The following is a 22,400-nucleotide window of genomic DNA, read 5'->3' on the forward strand; positions in this document are numbered from 1 at the left end:
TACCCTAATGTCTCTACACATTAAAGGCCCACACCCTATTAGACACATTAAAGCCCAATCTAGAAAAACTTTAGTCGATCACTTTAACGGGCTTAATCTTACGTGACAGTCTTGCAACACATAATATTTCACATATAAGTCCAACGTTGGATTAATGATCCAACACAGTGAACTCATCTCTATGAGCACCCACTGAAGTATGCCGATGTCACAACACCGATTACTGATGAGACGTAGTATACATACGTTGAGTGATAGTCTCTAATGGAAAAGGTCGGTATCCTCATTGATGGTGTAACCCGTTGACTAGGAACTTTGATTAACAGTTATATTACTTAACTAAATATATCATGATCAACGAGATCAATTATAAGTAATTTAGACATATCAACCTATCTCTCGACATTTTCTTCGGTTTTCGCCAGTTCTTCGCGGGAAGCTTCGACTCGGGTTTTGACTCGGGTTTTTCATAACATGAAAAAAATATAATATAAGCATCCATTAATTCATGTATGTCCGGACTAGTGAACTGCATAATTGAATCAAGGCACAAATAATAAACATGAAAAAAAGAACATATCTCCAGAAGTCTCCAGCGGAGGAGAAGGTGTACATAGGTCGAATTGAGCTTCCCCATGCCGCATGTTTCTACAGGAAGGATTGTGAAAGTAAATTTCCATGAATGCTCCAGCGGTAGCCTTGGTGGCGGCGTTGCCATCACTTTCGCGTCATTATTCAGATCACCACCAACGATCTCCCCTTCCTTCGCCTTTGGGGAAGGAAATAGACGATAGAATGGGATAATAGGGTTTGATGGTTTAAATTAAGGAAATCATACTGGAATTACATTATTTAAGTTTGATTAAAATGTTTTGACTTTATCTTAAAAAGAGAAAATAATATGGACCCATACTAACTGTACAATGCATACGAGGAGGTTTGTCAAATTATCCTTTTATAAAATTGTAATAAAAGAAATATATAAAACAAGTTCAAACATGTAGGAAGGAATGGGGCGAATATCACTATATTAAATGATTAGGATATTTAAGATCATAAATTTAAGGACAAAAAAAAAAAAACATGTATTAGAAAAGAAGACCTGTAATATTTCTCTCCTCCATTCTCAAAACTCTAGTTGCTAAACCCTAACCACACCGCCCATGGATTCGCCGCCACCTCCGGTGAATATTCCGCCAGAGGTAATTGTGGAACAGTCAGGCAGGGAGGCATGGACTGATTGACACCGGTGATCAATGACCATACTCCATACACCTCAACATGTTTGCAGAACTTTTGCTTCGGTTATTTCTCCTCCAACTCATAACTCTAGAAATTAAATACACCTACAAAACTATAACTGATATGGTTAACAAATATATTGTTGCAGTGTATTTGCATATCATGCGGGGATAGCTCAGTTGGGAGAGCGTCAGACTGAAGATCTGAAGGTCGCGTGTTCGATCCACGCTCACCGCAAATTTATTAGTTTTTCTAATTTAAATTCAGAATTCTTTTGCCATTTTATAATATTATATAGCTTATTTGATTTTTTTTTAATTCATTTTGCAGTAAATATGTGATCTTATAAATGATTTTTTTTTAAATCAAGGATTGAAACTTATTATTTTATAATTTATATTGTAATATTTATGTATTCATAATAGGCGGCGACTATATGCAATCACAAAAAATACTTAGTGGAAGACCAAATCTAATTTTTCACCAAATGAATTACTAAAAGATTATTAGAGCAACTCCAATGGGGAGATATTAAAATGGAACATTAAATATTCATTTGATACTTGATATAATACTTTGATACTTCTTGAAAAAAAATTCACTCCAACCACGAGTATCAAATAGATTATCAAATTTTAAATATATGAATAATTATTTTTTTAAATGCCACGTGTCAAATTGTGATAGGTTAATATCGAAGACACGAGCCCAATGGGCCTACAAATTATTTACCTACTGGGCCACGAGCCCAATATCGAAGACACTATCACCGAAGCCCAATCACCTTCAAGTAAGGTTTGGGCCCGACAATCTCAACTAAGCTATAAATAAACGTTTGAACTCATTCCTCAAGGTACGTCCTATTAACTGAGCAATACTATTAACTGTATTCTCTGGACTATTTCCTCTATCAGCACGTCTGACTTGAGCGTCGGAGGGGTTTCCGCCGGATCAACCCCCGGCCTAATTTACGTGTTCTATGATCGCAGGTACCTCAGGATCATCAAGTTGTCAAGCTACTGATCCGTTTTGCTCTCCCAGTTCATTTTCTACACTACCCCAGGTGATCTAAGTAATTAACATCATCAATAATAGATTTATATCGCCCGCGTTTGGAATTACATAAGTACTCTTATTTACTCGTTTTTGTCTTATTAAATTATTTCTAGGGATGATTTGTTAAACATCTGTGATCGTTAATTTTCTTTCAATTTAGGACAAACCAACTTTTGTAATTTGCTAAAAGTCATTTATTATTTATACCCACCTACACCGCTACACTCCGTCAAATCTGCTCCATCCCCGCTCTATTCCGCTACCATCATCGAAGCTTCGCCACACAACCACACACATGTACATACACATAATCACCACCACACACGCACGCACATACAAATTTGGTTACATTTATTCATCTCCTTTGTAACCTAAGAACCATGGAAACCAAAACGGAAAAATATGTAGAATTGTTTGGTGATGGTAATGGTAATGGTAATGTTGGTGGTAATGTACACACGGGAGCTTAAAGTTTTTTCTTCAGCTTATATTAACTAAGTTGTTGAACTAAGCTATCTAAATAAACTTTCTAAGCTGTCTAACTTCAAAGTAAACTTTACATGAAAAACACGTAATTTAACAATATTTGCATTAGTTAGTACTGTTGTTCCCGATACATAAAACGGGTAGTGATTTAGTAAAATGATCAAATAAATTAGTCGAAATACGAAAAGATTAGCCGAGACGAGAAAACTCTTTCCTTAAGACAATATTGCCTCGCTACGGTGCTTACGGTTATTTGGCAAGCGTCTTCCAAGATAAAACGGCTAACTCGGCATATGAGCACTCAAAATCCCGAGTACAACGAATGTTACTTTGTGTCTCAAACTCTCGAATCGAATACGGACGAAAATAATCTACGAAGAATATTTCCGGACTAAAGAAGGAAGAAGTCCATAGAACAAAGTTATGGGATTGAATTAATTTTTATGTTAAATCAAACATGTGGAGTTTCTATTTATAAGTTTCCAATGGTTGTGATTAATGAACACAACCTTTAGGAAATTAAATAAGTGAAGAGGTGTGGCCACGTACACCTCTTTATATTGTCACACTTATTTGATCAAATAGGTGCCTAAATTTTTTATTTTTTTTATTTTCATTCAAAAAATAATTTTATTTTATTAAATAAAATTCCCAACACGTACAAGTGTACATGCATTGGTTAGGGCTTTAGAAAGGATGGCGGTAAGAGAAGAAATATTGGGTGAAGTGCTTAAAGTGGTATTTGGTAATTCACAAGATTTGCTTTGGTACAAGGAAATGGATTTTGATCTTTAATTTATTTTTATTAAATATTTAAACATCTTGATAGAACTTAAAAGTGAATTTTAGATGGAAAAATATAAGATATTAAAATGGATGAACATATAAGATATGCCATAATTGAGGTAGTTAATAAAATTATTTTCTTTAAATCCAGGAATTTAGGTCTTGAGAACTCATGAAAATGAGTAGTCAAAAATACTTTAATAGAAGATGAATTAGCATAAATAAGCTTACATAAATTTGCATTAAAATCGTGTTAATTTGCAAACCTGAATATCCCGGGCAGTAGTAAGCTTGTGGTCAGAAGGGGTTTTACCCTCCATTTTTATTATTATTATTATTATTATTATTATTATTTCTTTTTTAATTAGGGTGCTAGGATTTTCATTTCAATTAATTTATACCGGCCGGATTCAACAGAAATGGCAAATTAATTTGGTTCTATATGTATGTGCGTGTGAGAGATAAAGAGAGAATGATAAAACATGGGGCCCATAATTTTTTAGAGTTGAAAAGACCAAAAAATTCTTACATTAAGAATGAGCATTGCGCGTACGCCGAAAAGTGAGAAGATTCGTTAGAATATTATCCTTAGGTGGCTATGTGCGTCAAGAAAACGGGTTTGGGTGTGCCCGTGCAACATTTTTTTAGTTAAGGTGGCAAAATGCAAAAACGGGTCACATGCTATTAACCCTAAGAATTAACTATAATTATATCATACCAATTTACTTAAACAACATGCGGGGATAGCTCAGTTGGGAGAGCGTCAGACTGAAGATCTGAAGGTCGCGTGTTCGATCCACGCTCACCGCATTTGTTTTGTAAAATAAATGTCCTTCATTTTTTTTGAGAACAAATAAATGTTCTTAATTAATTGAATAATAAAGGATAATTCATTTTTTCTTAATTTTTTTTGGGGTGCAAAAAAAAAAAAAATTTAATTGTTATTTTCTTGAACATCCAACCTAATTTCGAACGCACAAAGTAAAAAAAAAAATCACACTTGGTAATTGAATTTTTTTATATTTTCTTACAAAATCAAATCAAATAAACTTTTATCACTAAATTATTCGATTGATAGATCTTTGATTGTAATTGGTGGAAATATTAGATAGAAATATTTGGAAGAAAATATGATTTTCAGATAACTTGATAACGAAAGAGCTGAAATGTTTTCTTTTTCATAAAATATATTTTGTGATAAAAAATATAATTTTTAAATATTTGGAAGCAAATATGATTTTCAGATAACTTGATAACGAAAGAGCTGAAATGTTTTCTTTTTCATAAAATATATTTTGTGATAAAAAATATAATTTTTAAATACCACTAAAAATATTAAATTACCTTTATTAGCTTTAAAAACTTATATGAAAGTGCATTATGCATAATATGTTGTGTTTTGAGGGTGCAAAATGCTATTAATTTGGTTCAAGAATACAAAATGTCAAAATGATATATTTCAAGAGTGCAAAGTGAGATTAAGTGGTAGAAAATTTGTGTGTCCTAATTTTAAGACCATCAGTGGAGGTTTCCTTCTTTTATCCTTTTTTTCCTTTTTTTTTTTTAATAAAATTTAAGTATTGGATTACATTCAACTAAGAGGGCGTTTTGGCTAAGCTTATTTTAAACAGCTGATAAGCTCTTACGTCTGATAAGATGTTTTAAGAGCTGATAAGCTGTTACATCTTATTCTTATGATTAGTTTTTAGAGTGTTTGGATAATCAACTTATTTCCTATTTTTACTCAATATAAGATCTTAAATAAAAAGGTGGGGTAGAGGTATTTTTTTTAAAAGATCTTATTTGCTCTCCAACAGCTTATTTTAAAAAAATAAGATCTTTTTTAAAAAAATTACCAAACACTTTGGAAGAGCTTATAAGCTCTAAAACATCTTATAAGCTCCTTTTAACATCTTATAAGCTCCTTTTAACATCTTCTTTTATCAAAATATTGGGTGGATAATGTGACTTATTTTTAATAAATATTTATCGCCGGAGTTTGGAAATGTTTGAGTACTCTTGAATTACTCGTTAGAGCAACACTAATGAAATTATTAAATGAGTTATCAAATCTCTTAACTATCACTTAATTTTTAATTTTTTTAAAAGTTTTGTTCTCCAAAGGGATTATTCAAATGGGTTTGTATTTTGATATTTCAGCTTTTTTAATCTAAAAATACTTCATGCGGATTGAGTTACCAAATAAAATAACTACCTAACCAACCATTCACAAATTGACATGTGGCAATCAGGGCCGGTCCGGCGTATCTTGGGGCCCTGGGCAAAACAAAAAATTGTGCCCCTAAATAGGGGTTCGATACCTAAAAATATATAATAATAAAAGGTTCGGCACAACATCCCCAATTTTTTTGAAAAATATATATGTATATATAAACATATTTAATAATAAAAGTATAAAATTGGAACGATACAGAGAATATTAGCATGGCACCAGCGGAAGGATGACACCCATTAATCGAGATATGGTTCAAATTTTATAGTAATCAAGTATTTTAATGAAGCTCCATCATGAAATATTGTTTCTTGTAGCCAACAAAAATGAATAAAATTATATTAGAAAACGCGTGGCTCCAAGTCGCGGCTCATTTCTCATCCTCGAGTCGCGCGGCTTGGTCTACTGGCTCCTCAGCCAAATCTCCAGCTAACCCTAATCACGTGCCAACGGAACGCGCGATTTCTTCCTCCGGTGCAATTTTTGTACTGGAACTCGACCCAATCACCTTCCCTACGGTTCCAAACGTCATCTCGTTCCCTCCAATCAACTTTCGTAATATAATTTTCAACTGTTTCACCTTCCCTGCTTCGATCATATAAATTATTTTATCTGACGACCCTCTCAGCCAGATAATATATTCTTTTCTACAACCGAGTATATGAAGAAAAATAAATAAAGTACGGGGATAAAAAATTGATTACTCACCCATATTTATTCCACGCGAATCTTGAAGCTTCTCCCTATTGACTTCAAAATAAATAGGGGTCTTAAGAGATAGGTCTCTGGTGACAAAACTAAATAGAACTAAATGACAACCCCAACTAAACATTTACTTCACATCCTTTATTAAATTCATTCCAAAAATGCCCTTTCACTCATTTTTATTTTATTGTTTTTTACTTTATCATTTTTTACATTATTATAAACAAATTATTTTTTTCCGTTTTTTTGATTTGAAAATTATGATTTTTTTTCATTTTTATTAAAAAATAAAGCAGATTTTAATAACTACTATGGTGTACTATGATATACTATGGTACACTGTTGTATTATAGATTAAAGTATTATTAAAAAAAATCATTTCTTCTTCATAATATTGAAAAATACAAAAACAACGTGTTTTTCGTTTTTTTAAATTCAAATTACATTTTTTTTAATTTTTTTAATTTAATCTATCTTTTTCCAATATTGTAGTAGACTATAGTATACTGCGGTGTACTATGATCTACTACGGTGTACTACAAAACCCTAGCAGCCAACAACACAAATCTCACCAACCCTAGCCGTCAAACCCTTGCCGCCTACCTTCGCAGGCGTCGCAACCATAGTCAACTACAGACATTGAGAAAACTTAGATTTACCATTTTTAACCCAATCAAACAAAATCTCTTGAAGATCAAGAAAATCAGAGGCAATTAGTAAAGAATATACTTTCAATTAAATTTCCACCATAACCACATCCTCACTGCTTCATCGACCTCCACAGCCCCCACCACGGCCGCCACAACCACCATAGCGGGACAGCCCCCATCGCCATCGACCTCCTCCACAGCCCCAACCACGGCCGCTACAACCACCATAGCGGGACAGCCCCGTCCCCGCCTCAACCACTATGGCGGGACAGTCCCCGGCTCGCATCGACTATCAAAGCCCCCTGCCGCCACCTCCACCACCACGACCCCCCGCTGCCGCCTCGTGCACCACAGCCCTTTGCCTTGTGCTACAACTGGAGAAGAAAGCAAGAGAGATATAGAGATGGATAGGTGATAGAGAAAAAAACGAGAGAGAACGTCTGAGAGGGAGAGGGAACGTGTGAGAGAGAGAACGGAGAGAATACCGAAAGAATAAAATAAATCTGAATAAAAGAAACGTGAATATATATAGGTTAGAAGATTTAGGGTATAAGGGCAAGATTGGGATATAAAAGAAATTAGGGATGTGGCTCATATATTATTTCAAATTAATGATTTAATTAAAAGAATGAATTTGGACTTGTCATTTAGTTCAAATTAGGTTTAGTTTGAGGGACTCCTAGCATATTACCCCAAATAAATAACTTACTCCAAAAAAATTATATTTAAGCACCTTAAATGTAAATCCACCTACCAGTCCAGACTGCAAAATAATAATAAAATTTTATTATTATCTCTTCGTCCATGACACAAACATGAAAATCAGAATACAAGTCTACTCTCGACACGATCCGGCACCTCTCTCAACTTCGCTCCCACATCAATTCGAAAGTGGGGGCTTAATGATATGCCTATTGACCCAGCCCAATAGACCCATATTTACTGGGCCACAAGCCCAGTTCAAAGCTATTTCTACAGAGGCTCAATCACATTCAAATAAGGTCGGGTCTGATAAATTGATCTTGACCCAATCAATGAAGTATAAATAGAAATTAAATTCATTTAAGTAAGGTAAGTTTTGATTATTCAATTATAGTATTTAAACAAGTATTATAATTTTAAAATTGTCAAATTAGATATATTTCATTTTCATCCCTAAGGTTTTGAAGGGCAATGTGGGCATTAAGTAAAATATATTTGATTTTGGCATTGAAATTGAATTTGAAGGATGACATTGAAGCAAATTAGAGCCTGAGGGAAAAATTTAATTTTGACTGTAAACATCAAGGAGGAAACTAAATTTTACCCCAGTTACATAAAGGTTTCCTACTATGGGCTTTGAAGCAAGGCCTTCTTATCAAAATCTTGGGCCATATATTAGGGAATCAAGCGGAGTGAGAAATGCTCATGAACATTTTGATCTTCATAACGACACTCGTCATTATGATATTAATGATGACGAGGATCTTTTCGGAGATGCACATTGGCCAAATGTTCGGAGTAACTCCGAACCATCCGACCATGAAGACGATGATGAGAGTGATGAAGAGAACAATGATGAGAATATCGAAGTCGTTGATGGCGTTGTACATACATTATCGTATACTAGGGCAGAAATTCCGTCAACTCCCTAAGTTCATGTCAACATTCCATCATTCGCAGAACCTCTTATCAGTTTTATGGTCACATTCGTTCTACTATATGTGATTTCCTGAAATCAGGGCCGATTCCCTTGATGTTCCGTCGGGTATGTGGTCAGCAAAAGTATTCTTGAAAAAGGGATGTTTTTTTTTATAGTAAAGCACGTGTCATTTCAATCGTAAGAGGCCACTCCATTCGATTTGGCAAAAGAGAGTTTAGAGTTAATAAAAGTACGAAAAGAACTTGAAAAGTTATCTGCAAACATGACATTGAAGATAAACCTTGCATGTGGAAGCTAAGAGCATCGTGAATTGGGGATAAAGGACAATTAAAATTGGGATCTACGATGGCGACCATAGTTACGGTATGCAAGGAATGAGTCTTTTCCGTTGATGTTATTGAAACATTTAGAGGATCTTGATGTTGTTAGTACCTATTGTTGGGGTAGTTGTAATATATCAATCATCTACCACGAGTTATGCAAAACATCTAAGCCAGGTGCAAAAGAAATTAGTGGTCCTCTTCAATTATTACATATAACATATAAATTATTTATATAATGTATTTCATTAACCCATTTATTTGCAATTAATATTCTAAGAATTGTCTACTTTTGTATTTTTTAACAGATATGGGCATGGACGCAGATTCCTCCATCAAGGCACATACCATCTTTGGAAAATTGGTGCACGATACTTGAGTATGCTGGTTATGAGTTTCCCATATCGTCTTACGGTGCATGGTAATAGTTTCAAGTTTTATTACAAAATTTATGATAAAGTTCTTGTGCATTATCTTCATTGTTGTGTTTAGTCTGATATATAATAATACATCGCAGGTGGACCAACCATGTCAGCTTCACATGTTCTTCATATTTTTAGGATGATGTTGGATCAAAGTCTCCCAGATCAGTTCATATGGATGCCATATTCTATGGATGATCACGAGTATCAGTTTGCTGGTGAACTGACGAGCTGCTGTTATGGTATATGGAGATCGAGAGACCCCCTTGTTATGCTACACAGTTGTTGAGATGCATCGATGATATAGAGTAGTACGTCAGTTCGGGATGGTACAACCCATACCTAAACCTCCTAAAAATTCCGCCAGATTTCCAGAGGCATATTCATGTTAACCGTACATGTGCTACCAACCGAAGTTGGAGTCTTACAATATGTTATTGTTTGGGATAATAAAGTGAATTACATTATTGATTATCCATATTACAGTGGCCGTCCTGCTACCGAAGAGGGTTATTTTGAGTGGTATGAACTGCACACGCATCATTTCATATTACTGGTTACCCGAGCTGACTGTTCATGATTTCAAGTTGGAGGTCAGATTTCAATGGATACAGTGGTACGTATTCAAATTTATTTATTATATAATTTTTTTTATTGTATAATTTTTATTTATTATATCTTGTCAAAATAAAATATTTCCTATTACTTATTTTAGATTCAGCATCTTCGATCTTTGATTATTTATGTCGATGGGGGAGACATTCCACATGATGGTTATCGTTCACATCTACCGACGCTCAAAACCTGTCTTAACGGCTTGAAGTGTCGATACGGGCCTTCAGATATGCCTCAGACTCAGACTCAAATACCACTGTCTCAGATACCTTAGTCATAGACTCAAATACCTCCATGTTTACGGAAATGCACGACTGGGAGGCAGGAACTCCTTCTCATATCCGGCATTCGATGATTACACACATCCTAGATCTTACGAACATCCAGCTGGTATGTTTAGTCTCTTTGATTTTATTTTTAATACTATCTACAACTGTGAGTATAAGTGTTATACTTCCGATGCCGATCATACACCCCATACCCCTACTATAATCCGAATTATGAATCCGGAAGACCTAGTTTATTTGGGGTCTTCGCATTAGTTTACGTCTGCATCGCAAATAGTAAATCATTACATGACACCTACTTCTTATTTTCAGTCCATACATTCATTGAGTGATAACGAAAATGATGAGGATGAATAAGTTGATAAAGGGACATGATTAGAAGGCCTCCGAGATGTGGCACCGGAGGTCACCGTTATTGGTGATATTATTATTGTATATTATGTTGTTTAATTATTAAAAAAATTTAGTATTTTAGTTATTCAATCAAAACAATGTAAATAAACAAAAACGATTTAGAGAAAACAAATTCCTAAGAATTAGACATATATTATTTTTATTTATTAAATATCAATTTTACAAAAGTAATATAAATAAGAAAATAATTATTTATTTATACCCTTTCCAAGGAAATATTAATTATTTTTTATGTTAATTAATTAAATTTTGTATTATTTTATACTTATTTATTAAACAAATTACATAAATAAATGAGGGACAAAATATAAATTACAACACATATTTTACTAAAACTAGTACTTCACCCGTGCGTTGCACAAGATATTCATCATAAAAATAAATATTTGATTGAAAACAAGATCCTCGAAATAGTAAGATCAATGATATGCAATACAAATTAGTAGAAAAGTAAAAGAAAATAAAAAATATATTCTAATTTGTGTAAGTAACGAATATCAGTATCAGTACCAGTACCAGTACCAGTACCAGTACCAGTACCAGTACCAATATGAATACAAATACTAATATCATTACCGTTACCATTACCATCACCAATATTAATACCATTACCATGACCATTACCATTGTTGTTACCGTCACCAATACCATTACCATTGCCATTATCATTATCAATACCAATCATTACCATTACTATTACTAATGCTAATACTAATACTAATATGATAATAATAATTAATACTATTAATATCAGTGTTAGTAATCCCAATGTTATTGCTAATCATAATCATGGTATTAACTCTAATCTTAATTCTAATACTAATCTCAATCATTGTTCTAATCCAAATTGTAATTCTAATGGTAATGCTAATCTTAATCTCAATATTAATTCTAATCATAATCTTAATCCTAATAATAATATGAATCATAATTTCAATCCCTATAGAAATGCAAATATGCTAATGCTAATGGTAATCTTAATACCAGTCTTTATATACTAATGCTAATGGTAATGCAAATCCTAATTCTAATTATAATTCTAATCATAATGCTGATATTAATACTAATTCTAATTATAATGCTAATCTGAATACTAATATTTAATATCAATTCTAATATGCTAATACTAATTTTAATCTTAATCATAATCATAATACTAATACTAATACTAATACTAATACTAATACTAATACTAATACTAATACTAATACTAATACTAATACTAATACTAAGTAATACTAATACTAATACTAATACTAATATGCTAATGCTAATGCTAATACTAATCCTAATATACTAATACTATTACTAATATTAATTCTCTAATGTTAATATTAATATACACATGCTAATACCATTACTAATACTAAGATACTAATACTAATACTAATGTACTAATACTAATATACTAATAATACGAATCATAATTCTAATCATTATAGAAATGGAGATATGCTAATGCTAACACTAATTTTAATACTATTCCTAATATGCTAATGCTAAGGGCAATGCTAATGCTAATGTTAATGCTAATTTTCAATAATAATTCTAATCATAATGCTAATACTAATATGCATCATAATCATAATGCTAATATTCATACTAATATTAAATGTACTATGCTAACGGCAATACTAATGCTAATCATAACCTTAATCCTAATGCTAATACAAATATTAATATTAATAATAATACTAAACTAATACTTATATACTAATGCTAATGCAAATACTAATGGTAATCCTAATATACTAATGCTAACCCTAATATACTAATGATAATGTTAATCCTAATATACTAATTCTAATCTTAATATACCAATGCTAATTATAATTCTAATTCTACTGCTGCTGCAATGCTAATGCTACTACTAATACTGATGCAACTCAAATAATAATACTAATATAATTATGACCGAAAATGAAGGGTAAATAAAAAGTAATTATATGGAAATTATTAAACAAAAAATATTACAAACACAATAATAAACCATCTACCAATTATTACCAATAATAGAATTTTCTACCCCTTTAGATTTTGGAATAGTCTAAGAAACTATACAAAAATATAGTTGAAAACATTATTGATTTAGTTTGATGTGAGTAATTTGATTATGAGGAGTAATTAAAATTAGGGCATAAAGCTATCAAAAAATTTAGTAATTAATTTCATATATAAAAATGAATTGCATAAAATTAGGGGATATATATCCAACTAATAAAAATCTATAGCAATGAAACATACGTAGTGCCGAAAGTTGAAAAATGCGTACTAAAAAAAGTTTTACTTGATGTTTTAATATTGGGGCGTGCTAAATCCCACACTAAAATTTACTAAATCCTACACATAAATTAAAAATAAAATTCTCTCTCTTCTCATATTCTCTCTTATTTCTCTCTAAAATGATTTTATCCAACTCACTCAAAATTTATTAAATTTTTACGTAAATAATTATAAAAAATGAGTTCAATTTTATTTAATATTTATTCAATTTATTAAGCCTTTTTAATTATTCAAATTCATATCAATTCGATTTTTTCCTCAAATTCCAACTTTATTTTAGCTTGAACATGTGAAGATTTTTGTCAAATTCGAACTTGGAATGCTAGGGACGTTTTTAGTGTGTGAGTTTGTGAAAAAATAGGGGAAAAGAAGACGAGCGGAGACGGAGAAGAGAAGATTTTAGAGAGGGAATTATTTTTAGTTATGTGCATGATTTGGTAAAATTAGTGTGTGATTTAGCATTTCAGTTTAATATTTTATTTAAATTAAGCTTGAAAGGGGATCTAATTTGATAAAATATCGGATCCTACAACTATAAATCCCATTTCAATAAAAAACATTAAAATTTAAAATAAACGTGAGGAATATTAATGATATGTATTTGGATCGAGTGCGTGTTGAGGAAAATGTTTTGGAACAAAATAATGTGGATGATCGAGTGCTGAAAATTACGTATAATTATTAACACTGAAAGGCAATTACATATGATAATATGAAGTAGATCATCATATGAAGTAGTTTGATCAAGTGCTGCAAATTATATATAAATATTAAAACGGAAACATAATTGGATATGATAATATGAAATAGTTGGATCTAGTGTTGAAAATCAAATTGTTGTGGGAGATTATATAGCATTGAATATTACGTAATTATGGAAATATTTTAAAATTTTCAAAATTTGAATTTTAATATGAGCGCCAATCTAAAATTTTGAAATCACTGATTATATAATGAAATGATTTGATTTGATTTGAATTGATTTGAATTGATTTGGAAATAGTTAATCATGGCAGTTAATAAATATGTATTAAGTTAATTTGGAAATAATTAATTTTGTTTGAAAACTAATTGAGCCACCTAATCCGAGAAAAGTTAAGCCACAATAAAAGATATAATTTATCTTATTTTATGATGCATATAATATGAGAAAAAAATATAGGTAAGAAAAAATGTAAAAGTTATCATTATTTGATATATACATAATCCGGCACAAAAAGTAAAAAATAAAGTTGATTTGAATGAATCATATCTTAAAATAGAGATAATTGAATATATATATATATATATATATATATATATATATATATATATATATATATATATATATATATATATATATATATATATATATATATATATATATATATATATATATATATATATATATATATATATATATCATTGTTTTAGTTTTTTGAAAGAGAAAGAAATACTCATATGGAAATTTTTTCAATTGCAAAAAAATAATATTATATATTTTTCAGAAAAAAAAAAGAAAGAATAAATTTTATTGTACATTATTGTATTTTATTAATATATGATTATATATATTTTACGAAATGAAATAATGAAACAATAAAAATATTTATATGTTGTATTTTAAACAAATATAATTTATTGAATGCATATCCCGATATTCTATAATTATGAAAATTAAAAAAAAATTATTAAAATTAGTCGATTATTACAATGAAAAAAAATTCCTAAAATTTATTTGAATATTCATAAAAAATAGACGTTCAAACATATATATTTGAATATTCTTAATGTTAATGTAGTAATTTTTTTAAAAATATTAAGTTTGAAACATAAAATATAAAATTATAATGAATGTAAAATATGTAAACTATAAGAAAATAGAATAAAACTCCAAAACAACACCAATGAAGCAAAAGTACATAAATTGTTTGTCTTTATTATTTACAAAGAATATAAAAACATTCAAAAGATGATATATGTTAATTGTGGTGAAACTTGTACATACAACAATATTGTCCAATCCTCTTTTCAAAACCAAAGAAAAAAAAATCTTTGATTTCCAAGTTTCCACATGCAATACATGATTCAATGTCAAATTCTCTCATTTATGTTTGACAAAACAATAATCGATTTTTGGATAATGTTAAATATATAAGTCAGTTAAATTAAAAAACTAAATACAAACTTTTACAAAAAAAAAAAAAAAAATGAAATTACAAAAATTATATGCAAACCGTAACAATGTACCACATAGGACATAAGTTGGATTTGTAAACAACATCTGCAAGGATTACATAAAGAAAAAGTATTAGCATAGTTATTCAGTTAAATAAAAATATCTAATGAATTTGAACCATCTAAATTAAATTATAATACGATAAATGCATTAAATTAATCGAAAAAAAGTAACAAAAAAAACCAATAAGAGAAAACGAAAAACAAAACAACTCGAATGAAATGGGTGAAGAAGAATAGTGTAGGGTCAAATAAGTTGATGGGGGTTTATGTAGTTTTGATAAGTATATAGTAATTACGAAATATTTTGAATTCAAATTTCAAATGACATGATTATAGGTAATCATAGGTAGAAAAAAAAAGGGTAAGAAATCAAATCAATTCAATTCGAATGATTTGATTTCTAATGATTAGGAATTGATTTTAAAATATTAAACATAAATTTATTGAATATTTTCCTTAAACTAACTATATCAATTAAATATAATCATCTTAGATAGGTAAGAAATCAAATTTAATATCATAAAATATATATTCTGATTTTAGAAAATTTTAAAATAAATAAAACATACATGGTTTTTTTTTTTTGTCATTTTTTTTTGTATTTTAATAATAAAATTATAAATTCCATAATATATTATTAATATGTTAATTTGAAATCGAATTTTAATGCATTATTAAACAATACTAATATTTGTTTTTTAATAATTTTTTTATTGAATGGATATTCGGATATTCCAAAATATTGAAAATTAAAAAAAAAAAATTGTATTCTTTTATTTTAATATTTGAATATTAAAAAAATGGTTTTTTTCTTCTGAAAATTATTTGAATATTCGTAAAAAAATTGAGTATACTAAATTTTTTTAAAAAGACTCCCAATAAATATATTTTTAAATACTGGAAAAGTAAATAAGATTTTTTTATTTCGAATTTATAAAATATTAATTTTGGAAAGAATATATATATATATATATATATATATATATATATATATATATATATATATATATATATATATATATATATATATATATATATACACGTGGTAATTGTTTAAATGAGTGTACAAATGTTAAATAGGAAATAACTTAAATACATACCAAAATAAAATTGACAACTCACCAATTGAAAAATTCACCTCATTAATTGAACTCCAACTGAGCAATTTTGATAAATAATATCATCATTTGCCACATGCTCCTTTCAATTTATCAAACGGTCGAGCAATTGTTTAGCTCATAATCTTGCTAAGATTCAATGTAATGGGGTTAGGGAGAACTTTAATCTCCCATCTGCTTTAGCAGATATCGTTTAATAATATGCTTTTCTTTTCTTAAAAAAAAAAAACAAATCCTCTTTTTATATTATATATAGATTAAATTCCAGCCCAATAATAATGTTGCCACTAATAAACTTCACTTAATTATTACAATTTAACGAAAAAAATAATAATAATAATTCAGCACAATTAAACCTCACCTATCATAGTCGTTGAATTTAAAAGAAATTCCATCCTTAAATTGTGTGCCCTTGACTGACGCGTTGAATCGACATGTCAAAGATCGTCATTTGGAATGATGCCTTTTAAGAGCCATTGGATTTTGTAATTCGAACCTGGCCGTTCAATTGGATTGACAAAAATGAATAGAAGGACGTGTTAATAAGACGATATGTTATTTAATACAATATTTAATATATTATTTAAGTATTGTTTTAGTTAATAGTTTGTTATTAATTACTCCCTTCTTCCATTAATATTTGTCACTTTTACCATTTTTTTATATTTCAAATTATTTGTCATTTTACTATTCCAATGAATTATTAATTGCAATCTTTCAATTTTGCCCTTCCTCACTCATAATTAATTGAAATATAATTATTTAAAAATCAATTAATGGCATGGGCATTTTAGTGATTTACTATACTTTTTGCTACTATCTATGCATATTTATTGAGTTTCTTAATATGTGTGCAATTAACAAAATTGACAAATATTGAGGGAAGGAGGGAGTAATTAGATAGTATATTTAAGTTTATATATTACGTGTGTTTAGAGTTAGGATAGATATTAAGTATTTTATTAGTATAGACACCCGTGCAATTCTAGTTTAGTACGGAATAAAAATATGGTCGCGGCTATATGCAATACTAATTTCAATTGTGCAAGATCAAATTAATTTTTTTTCAATGTATAAATACTATAATACCCTTGCTTGTTAAAAAATTATAAAAATCCAAATGTGCAATACCAAAAACTCAAAATCACAAAAAACCCTATCACACTTTGAGCGGAGGTCGTTGTCATAACATTCTTATGTTTATTATAAAATAGTAATAATGATACATGCCTTATAAGATTGAGTAATAATGATATATGAACAACAGATTTAGAGACAAATGAATGCCTTGAAAACAATGGTGGGTGTTGGAAGGATTCAACATCATCATCAAATATTGTTGCATGCAAGGTATTATTTATTGCCAACCAAGATTTGCACATTTATATATATGCATATAGTTTGCAATATCGAGTCTGATGTGATGTATGTTTGCTTAATAATTAATTGAAGGACACGTTCAGAGGAAGAGTTTGTGAGTGCCCCATGGTCAGTGGTGTTCAGTATGAAGGAGATGGATATACGTCATGTGAAGGTGCTTGCAATACATAAATATATATTGTCTGTTATAACTTATATGGATTCCAAACATAGTAACCTGCATATTAGTTAGTAATGTAATGGGGGAATTCTCTATTTGGAATTGCAGCTGTTGGACCAGGAAGATGTTCGGTGGACAATGGAGGCTGTTGGATGGATACAAGAGATGGAAATAAGTTTTCAGCATGCTTAGTTCAATGAAACTATACTTGGGGGTTTTCATTATATACTTTTCTTTGAAAAAACAACAAACTAACTAACTAACATGTGTGGTTGTTCGTATGTCAGGAATCGAATTTAACGGGGTGCCATTGCCCGCTTGGTTTCCGTGGGGGTGGTCACCAATGTGAAGGTGCGTGCTTGATTGGTTTCACCTATTTCTATTTTTATTTGAAGAAAACATGGCTAGTAATGTTGATGAATGAATGCAGATGTGGATGAATGCAAGGAAGGTATTGGTTGCCAATGTGAAGGGTGCAGCTGTAAGAACAAATGGGGTGGGTTTGACTACTACTGTAATAGAGGTAAACTCTACATTAAGGAGCAGGACACCTGTATCGGTAAGTTTTCATATTCTTGATTCATGTGTTGGAATAAATTGAATTAATGTGAATTCAATATTGGAATTAGTGGCAATTCAATATTGGAAGAAGTGGGCATTCATGTTAGAAGAAGTGGGCATTCATGTTGGAAGAAATGGAGGATTGAATAAATGTGAATTTGAAGCACTATTGTCTAGATGTATAGACAATTGTCTTTTGATTTTCCTAAGTATTAAATTAGAATTAAAAGAGTTGTTAGTGTATGAGTTATTTTGTAATTTATTAGTAGATTAATGTACTCCTCACTATAAATATGGAGTGTTAGAGATCATTGTAAGCAAGACAAGAAAAACAAAAAGAGAAGTAATTTTTCCATCCACAAAACACTTGTATTTTACTTTCTCTACTCAAAAATATTATTTTTTCAAGTCTTCACAAAATCACTAAAATCCAAATTCGGGATTAATCATTTTTATCCTATCCTGGTGCCTACAAATTGGTATCAGAGCCATTTTAAAAATGTCCACCAACCTTGCTTCTCTAATACCTCGTTTCAATGGAGAAAAATTCGATTATTGGAGTAATCTTATGAAGCTTTGTCTTGAATCTCAAGACATTTGGAGCGTTGTTGAAGACGGTGTTCAAACTCCCGAAAATGAGGATCAATTGACGAATGCACAAAGGCAAACTTTGAGAACTGAAAGGCAAAAAGATTGAAAAGCTCTTTTCCAAATATATCAAGCCATCGAAATTCCCGTCTATGAAAGACTAACCAAGGCGAGTAGTTCCATGGAGGCATGGGAAATTCTACAAACAACCTATGCCGGGAAAAATGAAGTAAAGAAGGTTCGTTTGCAATCTTTGAGGGCTGAATTCGAAAAATTGGAGATGAAAGAAAACGAAAAAATTGTTGAATATTTTACAAGAATCACCTCTCTTGTAAATCAAATGGCGACAAATGGTGAAGTCATGGAAACCCAAAGGGTTGTCGAAAAAATTATGCGAAGCTTGCCGGTGAAATTTGATCATGTTGTTGTGGCTATCGAAGAGTCACAAGATCTCTCATCAATGGCGTTGGAGAGTCTACAAGGACGATTGGAGGCACACGAAGCAAGGATCCTTCAAAGAAATCCTCAAATTTCTTCTCCGGATCAAGCATTAAAATCCCGAGTTACATTCACGGGAGGCCGTGACTCGTTCCGTGGTCGTGGCCGAGGTCGTGGCCAAATAAGAGGAGGAAGAAACTCTTACAACAATTACCGTGGACAAGCCAAATCAAATGAAGAGGCGAAAGAGGAGGAGAAATATTTTCCGAACAATTTTCAAAGAGGAAGAGGCCGAGGACGAGGATCATATAAATGTACAAGGCCTTACGTTAGTGTCATTATTGTCATAAACCGGGACACAAAATCAATGATTGTTGGGAAAAATATCCAGAAAAAAGGCAAGAAGTTGGTTATTTGCATGAAAATAAAGTCGAAAATATGGAGACTTTATTGATTGCATCTAACGGTAGCTTTGAAAATACTTGGTATTTGGATAGTGGTGCGAGCAAGCACATGACGGGGAATAAAAAATTATTCTCAAATCTCGTCGAAGCTAGCCATGGGACAGTTATGCTTGGAGATGGATACACCTACGCATTAGAAGGTGTTGGAGAAATTGTCTTCAAAACAAAATCCGGAAAAGTCGAAACAATGTCCGAGGTTTACTATGTACCTAACTTGGCAAGTAATTTGCTAAGTGTTGGTCACTTGATGAGGAAAGGTTTCAATATGTTTTTCGACGACTTCACTTGCGTTTTGAAAAAGAAGGATCAACACATTGCAAATATCGGTATGACCGGAAATAATATTTTTCCGATCAAACTTGATAATTTTGAAGCCTCTTGCCATTTAACCGTGAAGGACGATGTTTCAAAGTTGTGGCATGACCGGTTCGGGCATCTTAATTTCCAAAGTTTGAAGGAGTTATCAAACAAGCAAATTGTTCAAGGATTGCCGAACATTAAAGCCATGGACAAAATTTGTGAAGAATGCCAATTGGGGAAGCAACACCGAGAGCCATTTCCTTCCAAATCAAATTGGAAATCACAATCACCATTGGAGCTCATTCATAGTGACCTTTGTGGACCATTTCAAGTTCCCTCTCTCGGTGGTAATCGGTATTTCTTGTTATTTATTGATGATTTTACAAGAAAAGTTTGGGCTTATTTTGTGAAAGAAAAATCCGAAACTCTTTCATGCTTCAAAGATTTTAAAATCCAAGTTGAGAAATTTTCCGGTTTCAAAATAAAAAATTTGAGGAGTGATCGTGGTGGAGAATATTTATCTTCTTTATTTGAAGAATTTTGTCGAATCCATGGGATTAGACATGAATTGACGGCCCGGTATACACCGCAACAAAATGGCGTGGCGGAGCGAAAGAATCGAACAATCATGGATATGGTTCGGTGTATGTTGAAAAAGAAGAATATTCCATCGGAGTTTTGGGCTGAAGCGGTCGCTTGTGCCGTTTATTTGATCAACCGATCACCGACGAAGAGCTTGGAGAATTCTACTCCAAATGAGGTGTGGTATGGTAAGAAGCCAAATGTTAGTCATCTTAAAACATTTGGTTGTCATGCATATTCACATATTCCAAATGCTATGAGGACCAAACTCGACGATAAAGCCGAAAAATGCATTTTCATTGGGTATAGTGAGAGGTCAAAAGCTTACAAGCTTTACAACGAAAAAAATTGTGATAAGTCGGGATGTTCGTTTTGATGAAAAATCCTCTTATGATTTTTCAAAAAATTCAGAGTCATTAACTTGGCCGACCCTTGGAGACGAAGAAGGCTATTCTCAAGCAATGCAAATGATGGTGAAAATGAATCTCCACAAAATTCACCATCACCCCCGCCAAGAAAAATGAGGAGTTTGAGAGAACTCTATGATGAAACGGAGGAGGTGAATGCAACAAATCCTATTTTCTTTGCATTCTTTGCCGGGGAGGATCCAATCTCTTTTGAAGAAGCCTCAAAAGAAGAAAAGTGGAATCAAGCAATGAAAGAAGAAATCAAGGCGATTGAAAAAAATGAAACTTGGGAGCTCACACCTTTACCTTCACACAAATCTTTTATTGGTGTGAAATGGGTGTTCAAAACAAAAACCAATCTTGATGGTTCCATCAACAAATACAAGGCGAGGCTTGTTGCAAAAGGATACAAACAAAAAGAAGGAGAAGACTTCAATGAGGTATTTGCTCCCGTTTCAAGACTTGATACAATTCGTTTAATTATCTCTCTTGCGGAAATTTTCATGAAGCCACTTGGAGGTCCCGTTTTTCGAAAAATGTGGAAGGTTTGGGAGTCAAAAGCAAATTCAATTTACGGGAGGCAATGTTGGAATAAATTGAATTAATGTGAATTCAATATTGGAATTAGTGGCAATTCAATATTGGAAGAAGTGGGCATTCATGTTAGAAGAAGTGGGCATTCATGTTGGAAGAAGTGGAGGATTGAATAAATGTGAATTTGAAGCACTATTGTCTAGATGTATAGACAATTGTCTTTTGATTTTCCTAAGTATTAAATTAGAATTAAAAGAGTTGTTAGTGTATGAGTTATTTTGTAATTTATTAGTAGATTAATGTACTCCTCACTATAAATATGGAGTGCTAGAGATCATTGTAAGCAAGACAAGAAAAACAAAAAGATAAGTAATTTTTCCATCCACAAAACACTTGTATTTTACTTTCTCTACTAAAAAATATTATTTTTTCAAGTCTTCACAAAATCACTAAAATCCAAATTCGGGATTAATCATTTTTATCCTATCCTGGTGCCTACATCATGAT

General features: G+C 31.2%; 1 protein-coding gene, 2 non-coding genes and 1 pseudogene across 3 annotated transcripts; all 4 read left to right on the forward strand.

The window, feature by feature from the left end:
* The first annotated feature begins 1,406 nt into the window (after positions 1-1,406).
* TRNAF-GAA (transfer RNA phenylalanine (anticodon GAA)) lies at positions 1,407-1,479 on the forward strand. Its single transcript has one exon. It is a non-coding gene; the product is annotated as a tRNA-Phe (tRNA).
* Positions 1,480-4,307: 2,828 nt separating this feature from the next.
* On the forward strand, positions 4,308-4,380 carry TRNAF-GAA (transfer RNA phenylalanine (anticodon GAA)). Its single transcript has one exon. It is a non-coding gene; the product is annotated as a tRNA-Phe (tRNA).
* A 1,579-nt stretch (positions 4,381-5,959) lies between these two features.
* Positions 5,960-6,068, forward strand: LOC148768051 (U6 spliceosomal RNA; annotated as a pseudogene).
* An 11,817-nt stretch (positions 6,069-17,885) lies between these two features.
* Positions 17,886-19,013, forward strand: LOC148768052 (vacuolar-sorting receptor 6-like). The gene is made up of 4 exons (XM_088823521.1): positions 17,886-18,013; positions 18,128-18,210; positions 18,307-18,370; positions 18,450-19,013. The coding sequence occupies exons 1-4, from the start codon at positions 17,965-17,967 to the stop codon at positions 18,596-18,598; spliced, it is 345 nt and encodes a 114-aa protein (XP_088679647.1). The 5' UTR covers positions 17,886-17,964; the 3' UTR covers positions 18,599-19,013.
* Positions 19,014-22,400: the final 3,387 nt, after the last annotated feature.

Source organism: Erythranthe guttata, chromosome 9, assembly GCF_056151865.1.
Source record: "Erythranthe guttata isolate IM_541 chromosome 9, IM_541, whole genome shotgun sequence".
Taxonomy (NCBI): Eukaryota; Viridiplantae; Streptophyta; class Magnoliopsida; order Lamiales; family Phrymaceae; genus Erythranthe; species Erythranthe guttata.